At 37.7% G+C, this 14,705-nt stretch overlaps 1 protein-coding gene across 1 annotated transcript; it reads left to right on the top strand.

Moving 5' to 3' along the window:
• The first annotated feature begins 7,189 nt into the window (after positions 1-7,189).
• LOC116189762 lies at positions 7,190-9,374 on the top strand. The gene is made up of 2 exons (XM_031519490.1): positions 7,190-8,283; positions 8,517-9,374. The coding sequence occupies exons 1-2, from the start codon at positions 7,791-7,793 to the stop codon at positions 8,897-8,899; spliced, it is 876 nt and encodes a 291-aa protein (XP_031375350.1). The 5' UTR covers positions 7,190-7,790; the 3' UTR covers positions 8,900-9,374.
• Positions 9,375-14,705: the final 5,331 nt, after the last annotated feature.

Here is a 14,705-nt window from a genome sequence, read left to right as displayed (position 1 = left end):
CACCATATAGCGGCCTTTAGATTCACCTTAATCTAATTCGAACCATCCATTTTTATTAAATTATAAAATTTCAAAATACACCCCTAAAAAATCACGATCCATTCCCCTTATTATATATAAAACGGGATTTCTATCCACAAATACTAAGAAAACCCGGTTAACATTGAACCGGGCAACAGGGCACACGATTCGTGAAGGAAAAACCGGCAGACATTGCAAGTGTACACCAGGCCAAGCCCGTGCAGCACTCCCTCACAAGCCCTTGCAGTCGAGCCCATAATATTCCTTCAACTCGTGCAGCAACAAGGGGTGTTGGTGGAATCTAACGTTTACCGGCTTGAGGTTCTGGAACTCCCTCGAGGCTGAAAAGAATGCACACTGCTCGTTTTATTTTAGATTTTAAAAGAATTGAAATGGATAGTCTATTTAGACTCTTTTCCTTCAATAGATATAAATAAATATAATTTAAAGGCATGCTCGTTCTATTGCTTTGTATTGAAAATTCCAAACTGTCATACAATATTAGAGTAATACATTTGGTACTTCAGTTCGAATATTTAGTATTTTTACTATTTAACGACATCAGGATGTCATTTATTTTTTTATTGTTCTTTTTCCGAGGGTATTTGGGAAAGAGTTCCAACTTATCACCATGCCCGGATCTGGGAGAGACTGGCATTATGAGTTGGAGTGGACCATTAGAAGATTAAAAGGAAGATCCACAAAGGTTTTGATGGCGAAATTGGTCATTCATGCCTCCATTTATTATATCTTGAAGGCTCGAAATGACACAGTGCATTCATCAATTGTCCCATCTGTTAAGAGAACTCTGGTCTATACCAGATCTGCTATCAAAGGAAGGCTGCTGGGGATCCTAGTATGAGATGAAAATTTGCATGTTGTTTTAGTTTGATTGTCTTTGTGCTCGGTTTGTGAGTTTCTTAGCCTTTATATATCTCAATCCTGATTTGAAGTTATATCAATAAAGTGAGAATTTCAGATTAAGTGAAAAAAAATTATGAATCGATTCATTTAGAAGTACAGTTCAATTAATGCAGCCGGTTCGACGAGTGTTTTATAGTCGATGACATGACACTTCCTTATTAGTTCATGCGCGATAGCTAATTTGTAATATTGTCGAAGATTTGTAATGAAAATAGTAAAGTAAAGAATGTAAATACTTAAAAAATTATACACAATGAACGGTCTATATTAAATGAGAGGAGTCTAAGGGTTCATATTGATTTTATACGGTCTAAAAAAAATCAAAATTATGCACCGCAGAGTTTAAGAATCGAAAATATATAGACAAAAAATGGCCGGTGCTTTGGCTACACACAGAGCTAATAAAAAGCGTCTTCACATGCGACTGTTTCCATATATGTTCCAATCATGAAGGTTAAACATGTTTTTTTTTTTTTTTTAAAAAGAAAAATTTCCAGAGAATGCAACTTACCCTGTGCAAGCGGTCGAAGCTGTGAATCACAAGCTGAATAATAGTATGAAGTGGAGTTTTTCGACGATGCATCTTCTTATGACCTCAAATGTGAGAAACTTAATGCATGAGGAGATAATCCTAATTCCCACAAATGTGCATCAATATTTCACGCATGACAAACCAAATCACGAAAAATATCTAATATATCATGTTAGAAGAGAGATCAATAAATTAATAAAAAATAAATAGTAAAATCGAAATAAAAAGCACAAGAAGTTGTATTATTGAGAATTTAATCCAAATAAATCTCTTTAGATTCATCGGAAGCTGGGGGATAAGAGGATATATTGTAATCTCTCTTGCGCCCTTCATTACAGGGCACAGAAGTGACAGAAAAGTGACGATTTCTAGGCTTCCGATCAGTGTCTGATGGATACCCACTGGATTGGAAACACGCGTGCAGATCTATATGGCACATTAGTTCAGTTATGGCCCCATTGAGTAGATGGGTAAGATGTATACACTGCGAGCCACGACTTATCCACAAAATACATTGTACTGTTTGGCGTTTTCCCTCACCTTAAATTATGAATGTGGATTGAGAATTGTGTTTTGAATTTTGATCTGATTCTATTTTTTATTTTTTAGATTTAGATCTCCATCTTTGATGAGAAAATATTTTGAGAATCTTGTATTTAGAGATATTATCACTAGCGATCACTTAGGAATTTTCCATTGAGAGTGCATCGAAGTACCATATATATGTGTCGAGAGCTTCAATGGAAAGTTGCGGGAGATTGTCTGGAAAGTGGAAGTACTCATGAGATAGGAAATCTCTACGAGGGGGTTAGGATTCCTTGTTCGTGGTTAGTCGTTGCGCCTGCGAGGGACACATTCGTATTGTACTCCACTCAATTATTTGTTGCTCAATGAGAAGTCACCGCAGAGCTTCCTCTGTATCATGGATGTTTTCCTCAAACGTTTCCACCGTGTTTGAGTGTTCACCACGTACATCTCGTGTGCAATTTTTTCTCTCTTTTGCTAAATCTTCGTTGATCATTGAGTCGATTCCCAACAAAGTAGTATCACAGCCTAGGTTTTGGCATTTCCACAAATCAACTCAATTCAGGTGGCTACAATGAAGTTCAACATTGAGAAGGTTGTGGTCGACGCAAGATTCAAGTTATGGATTTTTGAAGAGGATAACCATGAGATTTTTCCAGTTGACTTAGCTGGTTGAAGAATTGATCATTGAGACAGGCGGTGTTTCGTATTGCCCTTGAAATTTTAGAAAATTCAAGATAAGGTGGAGATTTGTTGAGAATTGTGCATTGAATTTTGACTTGATTCTATTTCATATTTTGTATATTTAGATCTCTATCTTTGGTGACAGAATATTTTGAGAATCTTATATTTAGAGATATTATCGATAGAGATCGCATAGGATTTTCTATTGAGGTACGATATATGTGTATCGAGAGCTTCAATGTAAAGTTAGTGAAAAAGGTAGTGAGTACTTTCAATGCATCAAAAGAGTTCGGATATTCTACAAATTGTTTCTGAATAATTGCCTCTGCTGTCAAATTTAATTCAGGGATCATGGCTGCTGAAAGGGATGGCCGACTCTCATCTATCGAACCACATTTGATACAATGTTTCATTCTTTTCCGAAAGGGAACGCCTAGGAGATTCCTTGTATGACTTTACATTTGTGGCTCTGTCCGATATCCTATCTCGAAATGCCGAGAACGGCATCGAATTCTCAATGCCAGAGCCCGGAGTAGAACTGCATGATATATGCTTATATATCCATGAGAATCGAATCCTTCGGGATCTCGATCACTTTTCAATCTCGAGTTTGCAGCAGCCCGAGAGTTTCTAATCTGCAGTTCAAATTTGGCACACCAATAACAAATTCTCTTCACGAGTTCCTCCGCCTCGTCAAGAACTATTAAAATGTCCTGTCCGATCGAACTCACCAGCCACGGACCGTAGAAGTTTCCGAGTTTGGGTTATTCAGAGATGAGGGCTGCTCGAAGAAGGCTGGCCAATTGGGTATTCTCTTTCTAAGGGAGCTTTATAGTTCTTTTAAGTTTAATTTGGTCCTGATGGGTCAATTAGTTCAATGGGCCTGAACATTGAATTAGCTCTAATCAAATCTTCTGGTCTACTAATCTAAACAAGGTTAGGTTGATAGCCACTTGGTCAAACCTTAGGATTTATTTTAACACTTTCTCGACAAAAATAATAATTAAAGTTGGCTTTGGACATAATCAAAGTTGTCAAAGCTTAGGCCATGGGGGTGGGACCATGTTTAAATGCTCAGTCAGGATATCATCAGATGCCATGCTTAATTTAATCTTTATCGAGGAAACTTTCTAATCTTTGATTCGTCGGTTCATCTTCGAGATCCGACAACAGTTTTTATTGCCCATGAGAATTGACCTTCTCGAGGTTTGGTCCCCTAAGCGATATATAATGTACATATCTATATAGATGTGATATATATTTGTATGATCTGAGATTCAGTGCTAACGAACCAACCGCAAAATGCGTAGCACGTTCCAAAACAAGGTCGGGTCTCAATTGCGCGTACATATTTAAAAAATGATAGTAACTTTTTAATACGATCTCTATCGAGCAGGACAAATATCGAGTAAGCACACTGTATAAAAGAGAAAAGATAATGTGCATAGACATTCACAACTATTCCTACTCAGTTATCGTTGTCATTACTATATTGTGGATGGATGCAATTATTGAAATTTATTCATAGAAATTATATGAGCTCTCTTATTTATTTCGGGACCGGTTCGAGTGATGATCCGATCCGAGTCGGTGCTTTTAACTATCGACCCGACTTTTGCTTGCAGGCCTTATAAAAGTCAAAAGCGGGCTGTCGTTTTATGTCATTCCCGCGTTTTCCTTTTCGTCCCCGGGCCCCACCTGTTTTACTTTCTTCTCTCTGCCAAACCATTTCCCAAAATTACAAATAAGCCCTCATGTGTTTTTTTTCTTCCCAAAATTGCATGCATTTCCTTCTTTTTTCTCGTCTCCTGCTCAGTTATATTTAAAAACAAAATTCTACGCATCACATCTTTTTTTGTTTTAATCCAACTTAGTATTTAGAGATCCAATTGACCTGACCAATTCAGCTTGAACTTGCCCACTCGAAGTAAAAGTCTTTCAATATATGATTTTTTTTAATTCAGAAGATTTGAACTCATTACTTAAGGAGAACAAATATCGAATCGCTTGAATCAACTCTTATTGATTACACGTCACGTTTTTGTTTGAAAATGATATCTTACGATTTTTTTTATGTGCCGACATACATTTTTCAGAATGAGGACATCAAAGTTTCTCATACGACTTTAGAAATGAAAGGGAATTTATAAGCGTCGAGAAACTACAATACATTTTTTGTTACAAACTACAAATTATATATGGAAAATATTGGATCAGAGAAAAGAGAAAAGAGTGGAGATATTATTTTCTAACAAATGAGAGAAATCTGATGGCAAAAATAGCTTGAGTGAGAAGAGGGCGCCCAATGATTTATCCAATGCTACAGATCAAGGGGACATAACATGCGAAGGTCACGACTGGTGAAGGTGGTTGCTTCTATCTTTATCAAAACCAAAAAAAAATGAAAAAAAGAGAGAGAGAGATATTATTATTATCATTATTATTAATATTAATTAGCTAACCGTTATTTAAAATATTTCTCTTTTTTTGGTCGAATATTTAAAGTCTTTTTGTAGTTGCAGACTTTAATGTCGCTCCGTACGGCATTCAAAATCTAATTGGCCTTGATTTGCGGGGGACCTAGGAATTCAAATTCCGTTCGGATTTTCCTTTTGACCTCGTAATTACTAATTTACTACCATAAATCCTGCGCAAACAAAAACGAGGGGCCAAAAAAAAAATTGCATGGTAATCGAAAAAAGAATTAACACACTTATTTATCACTTTTGTATAAATTATTTATGAAGCGTTTACGAGTTCAGAAAAAAATATGAAATCCATTATTATTATTAAAGAAGTCCTCTATGTGCAAGAACGCATTAGAATGTTATATTGTTGAGCCCGAGTGGGGTACTAATGCTTTTGATATTAGGTCAAGCGATTATCTATGGAACCGCGTTTTAATAGCTCTTAATTTGATTGCTAACATTGTCTTTGTCTAATCCTATACAAATTTTTTAAATGCGACTTAGTGTTGGAACAGTCGTATGATTAGGTGTACGTAATTGTACCTTGACAAGGAAAAACATGCATAATAGTTTTCTTGGTCAAGACTTAGAAATGATGCATGGAACCAGTCTGTCTACAAAGGTTGCATTTTGCAAGTAATTGAAAAAAAAAATTTGAATAATTTTTTAACCCTTTTTTTTAATGGAATGCCGTTTAATCAATTAATTAATTTACTGATAGAGGTATAAAAATTGTCTACAAAAGTCTCGATAAGAAGTGCACCCAATTTAATTTGGCCATTTCTTTGACCTACCGACCTATTTTGGTTTATGCCTTAATTTAATATCAAGTCAATGGACCTAATTAAATCTTTAGCCTAGACTAATCGTTGTAACATGAGTCAGCTCTTGCCTATTCATTCATTGCTGAAATTGTCCGCCCAATTGAATTCATGTATGATCTATCCTCTAAGGACCATTTATTTAAGAAGCTTGATTTGGCCCGACGGAGAGTTTTATTATGATGCCGGCGATAGCTTTGTTCTCCTATACCGAACCGGCCGAGTAGATCAATCAAATGCCAAAGTCTACCATGTAGTCCAATTTTTGTTCAATTTCAAAGAATAACTATTGTAAAAAAGAAAAGGAACGATTTGTTGTCTGATCTAATTTCGCATTAGAAAGACCGAGTGCTTTCGAAGTGTGAGTGAGCTAAAAAAATACTAATTGCATGTCGTGCGAAAATTAGAATTTTTTTTTGTCAACTATGATATTCAAAAATTCATTTAGATTTCAATTAATTCAGTCAAGGAGGATCGATTCATTAAGTGGTGAAGCTCTTTCAACTTAAATACGTAATGGCAGTGATTTGTATAGAGAGAATTGAATGCTTCCATTTATTTAATTTCTTAATTAATTAAAGAGATTGGGTAAGATTGAGAAGGTCAATTACAAGCTGACCGGGCAATGGTTTTGATCCGAACTGAGACCGACCATGGCACATAATAAATACGACAGCCCATCTTTCCTTCCCTCATCAATTCCTCCTTCTTCAAAATCCTCACTTTACTCATTAAATCAAATTCATCCTTGAATTCTACTCTTAATACAGTTCCGAAAAAATACCTCACGGTTAGAGTCAAATCCGCATCCGATCGTATTTAGCTAATAAAAAGAATTAGGCAAAGGGCACAGAGAGAATTTCATGAAAGTGGGATTCGTACTCTCTCTCCCCGCTCACTCTTTCCTCGTTTTTTTTCGGGCATGAACCATTTGATTTTCAAAAGTCCAATTCGTTAGCGCGACTGGTTCTTTCGAGGGATCTAAGTGTTTAAATCGTGAAAGTCCAGTTCATTAGCTGGACCGATTGATTGAGGATTATAAGTCTTTAAATCGTGAATCGTTTCGATTCACAATATTCAAAGATTTCGGGAAAAAGAGGAGTCGAATTACCCCGAATCACTCCAATTTGGCCACTTTGCTCTCTCTTTTGGTTGAAAGAAAAGAACTCCCGAACCTTTTAAAAACGCAAACCGACGAAAAGAAAACAGTCCCCCAAGCCGCGTTTTTCAGGCTCCACTCCATCCCATCCCCTCCCCTCCCTCACTTCACGCTCTCTCTCTCTCTCTGTATACTTCTCTCTTTCTCTCTCCTCATAGTCAGAGGAAGAAGAAGAGGAGGGAGAGGAGGATTTCATTCCCAGTGCAAGTTGGGGCCTCCGATTTCTGCGTCTGCCCATCATTCCTTCCTCTCTCCTCCTCCTCCTCCTTCATTTCTGCTAATTGGGAGGATCCCCAGAACAAATATCTTCGTCCCTGCACTGCAACTCTCTGCTTTCTTCCCTGTCTGCTTTCAGTGACACAGCGGAAGATCTGCTCCTCTGTACTGAAGTCTGTACGCCCCGAAAGGAAACCGGACGAGACCCTCCATCCAAACCGAGAAGTGAAAGATTCTCGAGCTCATTTAGACTGTCTTCCTTCCATTTTCATCATTTACCCCACTCTTCTTGACATTCGTCACTCGATCTCCCCACTCAGAGTCTGCTTTTCCTATCTACTGTCGTCACTCTGACTGCTCGAAATCAGTGATACCCATCTCCCGGAACAGACCCCAGAAACGGGTGAATCGGGATTTCTGTTCTACTGTCGACTACAGGAATGGGGAAGACGGCGACGGCTAACAGGGATTGGACGCAGATCTACGCCATCTACGGCATGGACCAGTGGCAGACGCTAGTCTTCCTCTCCCTCCACGCCGCCCTCTTCTCCCTCATGTCCGTCCTCTTCCTTGTCTACTTCGATCCGATCTGCACCCGCTTCGAGGCCTTCCTCTCCTCCCCAGCTGGGGCGAGGTTTGCCGCCGGCTTCACCGGCTCCGTCACGGCGATCTCCGCCGTCTGCTTGTTCTACGCCGCCGGGAACTTCTTCTACTCCGCGGTGCCCCTGCACCACGAGATGGCCCACCGGATGGTCGGCGCCGTCGGCGACTGGTCGATGGTGAGGAGCGCGCTCGACCTTGGGTGCGGCCGAGGCATACTGCTCAATGCTGTGGCCACTCAGCTGAAGAAGACTGGCAGCTCGGGTCGGGTCGTCGGGTTGGCCCAGGGGAAGACCACTGCCCTCTCCACCTTGAGGACAGCTAAAATGGAAGGTAACTAATAATTGAAAAAAGGAAATTGCTTTTCTTTTTAATTTTGCAATTTTCTTCAATTAATTTTTTCCTTTATTATTTAGGGACATTAAATGAAAATTGAGTAAATTATTTTTTTGTGAAATATGCTATTTAATGAGAAAATTGGTCATGTTAATTTGGGAATAATATTTCGAACATGATGCCGGATTATTGCTTTCGTCGGCCTTAACTGAGATTCGGTTTGGTTGTAGGTGTACAAGAATATGTTACGTGCCGGGAAGGCGATGTGAGGAGTCTGCCCTTTCCGGACAATTACTTCGATGTGGTGACATCGGCCGTGTTTGTGCACACGGTGGGGAAGGAGCATGGGGCTCGTACGGTGGAGGCCGCGGCCGAGAGGATGAGGGTGCTGGGGGAGCTGGTTAGGGTTCTGAGGCCAGGTGGGGTCGGTGTGGTGTGGGACCTCCTCCACGCGCCGGAGTACGTCCGGAGGCTCCAGGAGCTGAGAATGGAGGATATCCGGGTCTCCGAGCGCGTGACCGCCTTCATGGTCAGCAGCCACATCGTCACGTTCAGGAAGCCCGATCAGCATGTGCTCGGCATTGGGGAAGTCCGACTGGACTGGAGATGCTGATGTGGCATCGCCGTGGAAATTATAATAGCAACTACTAAAAAAAGAGGGGGAAATACATAAACAAAAGAGGAGGATGGTAATGCTTTTTTCTTTTTTTTTTTTCCTCCCAAAGTTTTCTGAAGAAATCTGGGTAGGCGAAGTCGATCCAGATGCGTCGTTGCGAACGACATGGAAGCGTGATGTCGTGGGTTCTTATAGACATATATAATTATTAATAGGTGAAATCTAAAGCGCGAGGAATACATACTGATCGAGAAATGTAATGTACGACTAGGAATGTTCCCGGGTTATCAGAAATGAAATCTTCGATACGAAGAGTCATTTCGAGTTCTGAAAATCTGATGTGCATAGTATGTATGGGGGGTATTCAGAAGGCTCTTCTTGTGTGTCTGTCTTCTGCCGATAAGAAACCTTTGTACAAAAGAAAGTTCATGAATGAATAGATAAAGTATGAGATGCATCAGTTTTTACAAATTCTATCTGGTATCCCGTGACGATGTTTTCGATTGCTCGATTGTCGATGTTAGTGTAGATATACATGTCGAATTCGGCAGGAGAACGCATCGCATGATTTTACTTTCGATTCATGAAAGGGTATCGGCATCGAATAGACGTGTGAATCACTAAAGATATACAATCGGTAGTTTAGTAGAAAATAATTGAATAAATTGTTCTGCAATGGTATGATAAAAGGAATTTATATGTGCTTCCGAGATTGGCCGATTTTATATAATTTATGATGCTAAATATATACTTTTTCCTAAAAGGGGTATTTGCATTGTTTATCACTCAACTCCAAAGCACTTTCACTGGCTTTTGTTAAGCACAATTTGTGATGGCTAGTGAGAATATGGAACCACTACACATGTGAATTCAGAACCCAGAAAAATTAAAGAAGGAAGAATCATAATAGAATGTTCTTTTTGCCCCCCCCCCCCCCCCCCCCCCCCTCCCTTTTTTCACCAATTTTCTAAACAAAATATCTCAATTTTCTTTTAAAATTCCAACAAATACATATTTAATATATACATCAATATAGAAAAATAGTGTAATGCAATAGCATACCTCATCGACTATCATCCATAAAAAAATACCCAGGTTTACGGCCTTATAGTCAGCAAGATATTCTGCCATGGTTGTTTTCCGTAATCATACTATGTCTATAATTCCTTTGTTTCGTATTAGTTGTTTTCTTTTCTCTTAGTAAAAGTCCATTCTGTTCTGGGATATTTTCTATTTATTTTTCGCTTGTTTGGGTCCTACCATTATTCTGTCAAATCAGAAGAAAAATTGCCTTTTTTTTTTGTTTTTGTTTTTTGAAAGAGAAAAAATGGATTGGATGAAAATAAAGGCAAATTAATAATGACAAGTCGAATGGATGCAATGTCCACTAAGCTTGGGGGTCCGTCATGCTTTTGTGCTTAAGAAGGTTATTATGTCATGTGTAATGTGCTTTTATACGAGGGCAATTGATTGTGCTACAACCTCCTTATGGGTCCTACGAGACCCTCTCTTTTACTCGTTATTTTTAACTCGTTACCGTTACATTCTAGATTCCAATCAAGGAGTCGGACCACGCCGGTTTTCAAAAGAGCGATGTAGGATTCTTATGTCCCAACATGATTAATTGAACGTTCTTTTTGCCCCCCTTCTTTTTCAAAACCTATTGGCAGCTCGTAAGATGAAAAGAATCGCACATACGAGTATGACTATATCTCGAGGATGCAAAAAATACTTTCTCCAATGTCAAAATGCAATAGATAGCGTGAGGTCGTTGTACATATGTAGTCATTTGTGTGTCACTTCCAATTTTCATTAATTAAGACTACTTCACGTGGTTAAATATCTCTAAATGGGCAGTTAATTACCACAATGCATTTGAGATGACGAATATGTACCACATATCATCGGTATGACACTGACGGACAAGCAATAAACATCTTACAAGTATTGAGATACTTTCCAACTGATTCGAAAACCAACACTGGGAGAACTACTCTATCGGATGCGATGCCATGCGCCATGTGCCGGGAGATCGTTACTGGGGTCACGAGGCCCCGATGAGAGAATTGGTATGGGACCAAGAGCTTTAAAGATCTGATCCCCATTTTTCCTGAAATGTGGATACAGTTTTGCCAAATTGAAAGGGAAGGGCTTTGGGAAGGGAAGGTTTTAACGTGGGTTTGATTTTGATCGTACGGACGGAGCAGTTGTGGAGTCACTGTCCCTCTTTCTTTCTCTGTCTACACCTCGACTAAATGGAGATCCTCATTTATGATTCTTGCCCATGGAGTATGAGCATGGGTGCCTACTGCAGTAGAAATTAGTTGAGGAATTAAATTCGGAAGTTGGAAAGTTCGAAACTCTCCGAAGAGGTATAATTCTTGCAGAGGCTCTTCGGCAACCGGAAGTTATGCTGTGAGCGATTCCGATCACAGTGGCTAGCATTTTATGGGGCATGCATATGCTTGTTATGGCTTTGTGCTGTAATTTATGCGGCATGCACATGCTTATAATTTATGAAACGCTTTCACGTGTTAGAACTTTTTATCGTGTTCTCTTCATAAAGGTTTCGTATTGGTTTCTACGTAATTACCATTAAAGGTTTAGGATAAAGAAAATATCAAGTTAAAAAGAGTAACATTAGAGAGCAAAACTACTATTTAGAGATAAGAGAAAAAAAAAGTGTTGTGTTAGATATATAAATTGAAATAGAGTACGCAACTAATATTTATGAGTTTAGAAGAGAATGTCATGTGAGAGAGAAAGCGGAATTACAATTTAGGATTTAGAAGATTGAAAATGTTATGTTAGAGATATAATGTGAAATAAAAAGACAATTATTATTTAGGATTTAAAAGATTAAAAATAATGCTAATTTTGTTATACATTCTCTCTCTATCGTGACACTTTCACTCTCCTAAACTGCAAATAATAGTTTCGTTCTCTCTCTAAATGAGATTTTCTTTCTCTTAAACTATAAACGGTAATTCCACTCTCTCTTACATGTAATTTTGTCTCTCTTAGACTAGAAATAGTAGTTCCGCTAGCTTTCTTACATGACACTTTCTATCTCCTAGTCCATAAATGGTAGTTGCACTCTTGTTTCCGGATTTTGATGAAGGAAGAAAGGCAATTTCAGATTTTCTGATTTATCGAAAAATTAGATAATTTATTTTCCCTCCACATAAAATCCTTGTGGGTTGTTTCGACATTCCTCTAAATCAAGGACTTCGTGCGGAGAAAAGATGTATAAAATATATATGAATAGCTCAGGAGTTTAAAGGAATGAACGAATTTAGAATTCCATTCATTAAGAGATGAATACATCACAAGTACATATAAATAGAAATGAAATTCAAACCGAAGAGTCTTTGAGGATGGCTTACACCGAACAGAATGACTATGCTAATGTAGTTTAGGCCTGAGGATCTCCGACTTGGGGGTGCTCGAACCGTCGAGGAATGAATGAATTGGTACCACGTTAAGACGTTAACACGAATGGCCGCGGGATCGAACTCTAACCTCCTCACTGATTCGAACTTGGATGGACTGATATCTTTGAAGATGAGCTTGGCCACCACTGGTGTATGATAGCCCGAGTCGTTGAAGATGGACTTGCCGCCACGGGGTCGATCGCAGGAGTTGTTGAGAACGAAGATCCTACCGCCACGAACAAGCGTTGGGTCGAACTGTTAATGGAGAGGCCCTAGCCACCACGAGCCGAGGGTTATCTACATTACCGCTACTCCTACGATAAGGGCCGCGAGGGGTTGACTAGAGCAATATTGTGTGTTTGATTGAGCATGTCAAATTTGTGGAAGCCTCCTCTATTTATAGGCAAAGTTTGGGCGTAATTTGGACATAATGAGAAGATAAGAATGCTTAAAGTGGGGGAGAACTTAATTAACTTCCATCCACTAAGTAAACTAGCAAAATAATAGGAGATAAGGCTCTTGTGGGCTTTGACCACATGTTTAAAAAGGGATTAAACATGTGCCTCATTCTCTCAATGTCACGTGTAATCGTTGCATGTTTTACAGGTGATTCAATCGGGTATTGACACGTGTCTCCGAATGAATCCTTCAAGAAAGTAATTGTACACCTATAACAACTCTCTATTCCACATTTTCTCTCTAACATGACACTTTCTCTATTTTAAATTCTAAATGATAATTGCACTATCTATTTCACACACACTCTCTCTCGGATGTCACTTTCTCTCTCCTAAACGATGAAGAGTAGTTCCGCTCTATCTCTTACATGACATTTATCTCTTCTAAATCCCCAATGATAGTTTAGCTCTCTATTCCACTCTCTCTCTTTAACATGACATTTTCTCTTTCTTTAACCTTAAATGATAATTCCGTTGTTTATTCCACAAATCCTGAATGATAGTTTTGCTCTCTCTTACGTGACACTGTCTTTCTCCTAAGTCCTAAATGCTAGTCATGTTCTCTATTCAACTTTCTCTCCCTAACATGACACTTTTTCTCTCATAAACAATAAAATGGTAGTTCTATTATCTATTATACATTTTATCTCTGACATGACATTATATTTCCTAAACACTAAATGATAGTTCCACTCTCAATTCAACTTTCTCTAACATGACATTTTTTCTCTCATAAACAATAAATAATAGTTTCGCTCTTTATTTTACGTTCACTCTCTAACATTACGTTTTCTCTCTTTTAAACCCTAAATGGTAATTTCACTGTCTATTTTATTTTTCTCTCTAACATGACACTTTATCTCTCCTGAAACCTAAATAGTAGTTTCTCTCTCTAACACGATACTCTCTCTTTCCTGAAACCTAAATAGTAGTTTCACTCTCTCTCTGACATGACGCTCTTTCTGTAACCCTACATGATGGTTTTGCTATTTATTCCATTTTCTCTCTATAACATGATATTTTTCTTCTTTTAAACTATAAATAGTAATTCCACTCTCTATTTCACATTCTCTCTCTATCATGACACTTTCTCTCTCATAAATCCAAAATAATAGTTGTGATCTCTCTTCCACTCTCTTTAGCATGACACTTTCTCTCGCCTAAACCATACATGGTAGTTCTGTTGTCTATTTCACTTTCTCTCTCTAGCATGACACTTTCTCTATATATGAAACGACATCTATATTCCATATATATTTTGCTATAATATGTTACTAGTTGTAGAGCCCGTGCATTGTAGGATCATACGTGTTCAATTTTTATGCTTTTCCATATCATCATCATCATCATCATCATCATCATCATCATCATTATTATTATTATTATTATCATTATATGCATATTTTTAAATTTTATAAATCATGATTTTCCATCACTAAAACTATATATTTTAGATATACATGCACGACATGGTAGAAAACATTTTTAATTTTTGTTGCAAAATACAATAACAAATCATATCTATAAAAATTTGATTTGATTTATTTTTTGAAGACCAAATATGATAATAGATCTTTGAAAACACGGATATAATATATTTTTATAGATAGAATCCTACCCATAGTTAATGTACATAATAGTTTATGTGACTTACAGGTAATGGCATCATACAAAATACATAACATGTCATATCTTTAACATCTTAAATAGAATCTATATTTATGATATTTTGCATAAATTGTACAAATCTATTTCTATATGTTTTGAGATATTTTAAAATAAAAAAAATTAATTATCTAAAAAATGCTAAAAAAATGAGAAAATAAAAATCAATCCCAAAAATTATTCAATTTTAAAAAATATTTTAAAGTTAGAAATTATTTTTAAAGAAGGTTAAAATGAAAATGATAA

This window comes from Punica granatum, chromosome 1 (assembly GCF_007655135.1).
Source record: "Punica granatum isolate Tunisia-2019 chromosome 1, ASM765513v2, whole genome shotgun sequence".
NCBI lineage: Eukaryota > Viridiplantae > Streptophyta > Magnoliopsida > Myrtales > Lythraceae > Punica > Punica granatum.
Note: the sequence above shows the minus strand (reverse complement) of the source record. Positions and strands in the feature narration are given on the sequence as shown.

What these genes read in the sequence shown, in the direction of transcription:
- LOC116189762 (XM_031519490.1), top strand. Translation starts at nt 7,791, where the DNA reads ATGGGGAAGACGGCGACGGCTAACAGGGATTGGACGCAGATCTACGCC. An exon ending in GAGGACAGCTAAAATGGAAG is followed by an intron (nt 8,284 to 8,516) that starts GTAACTAATAAT and finishes GTTTGGTTGTAG; the next exon opens with GTGTACAAGAATATGTTACG.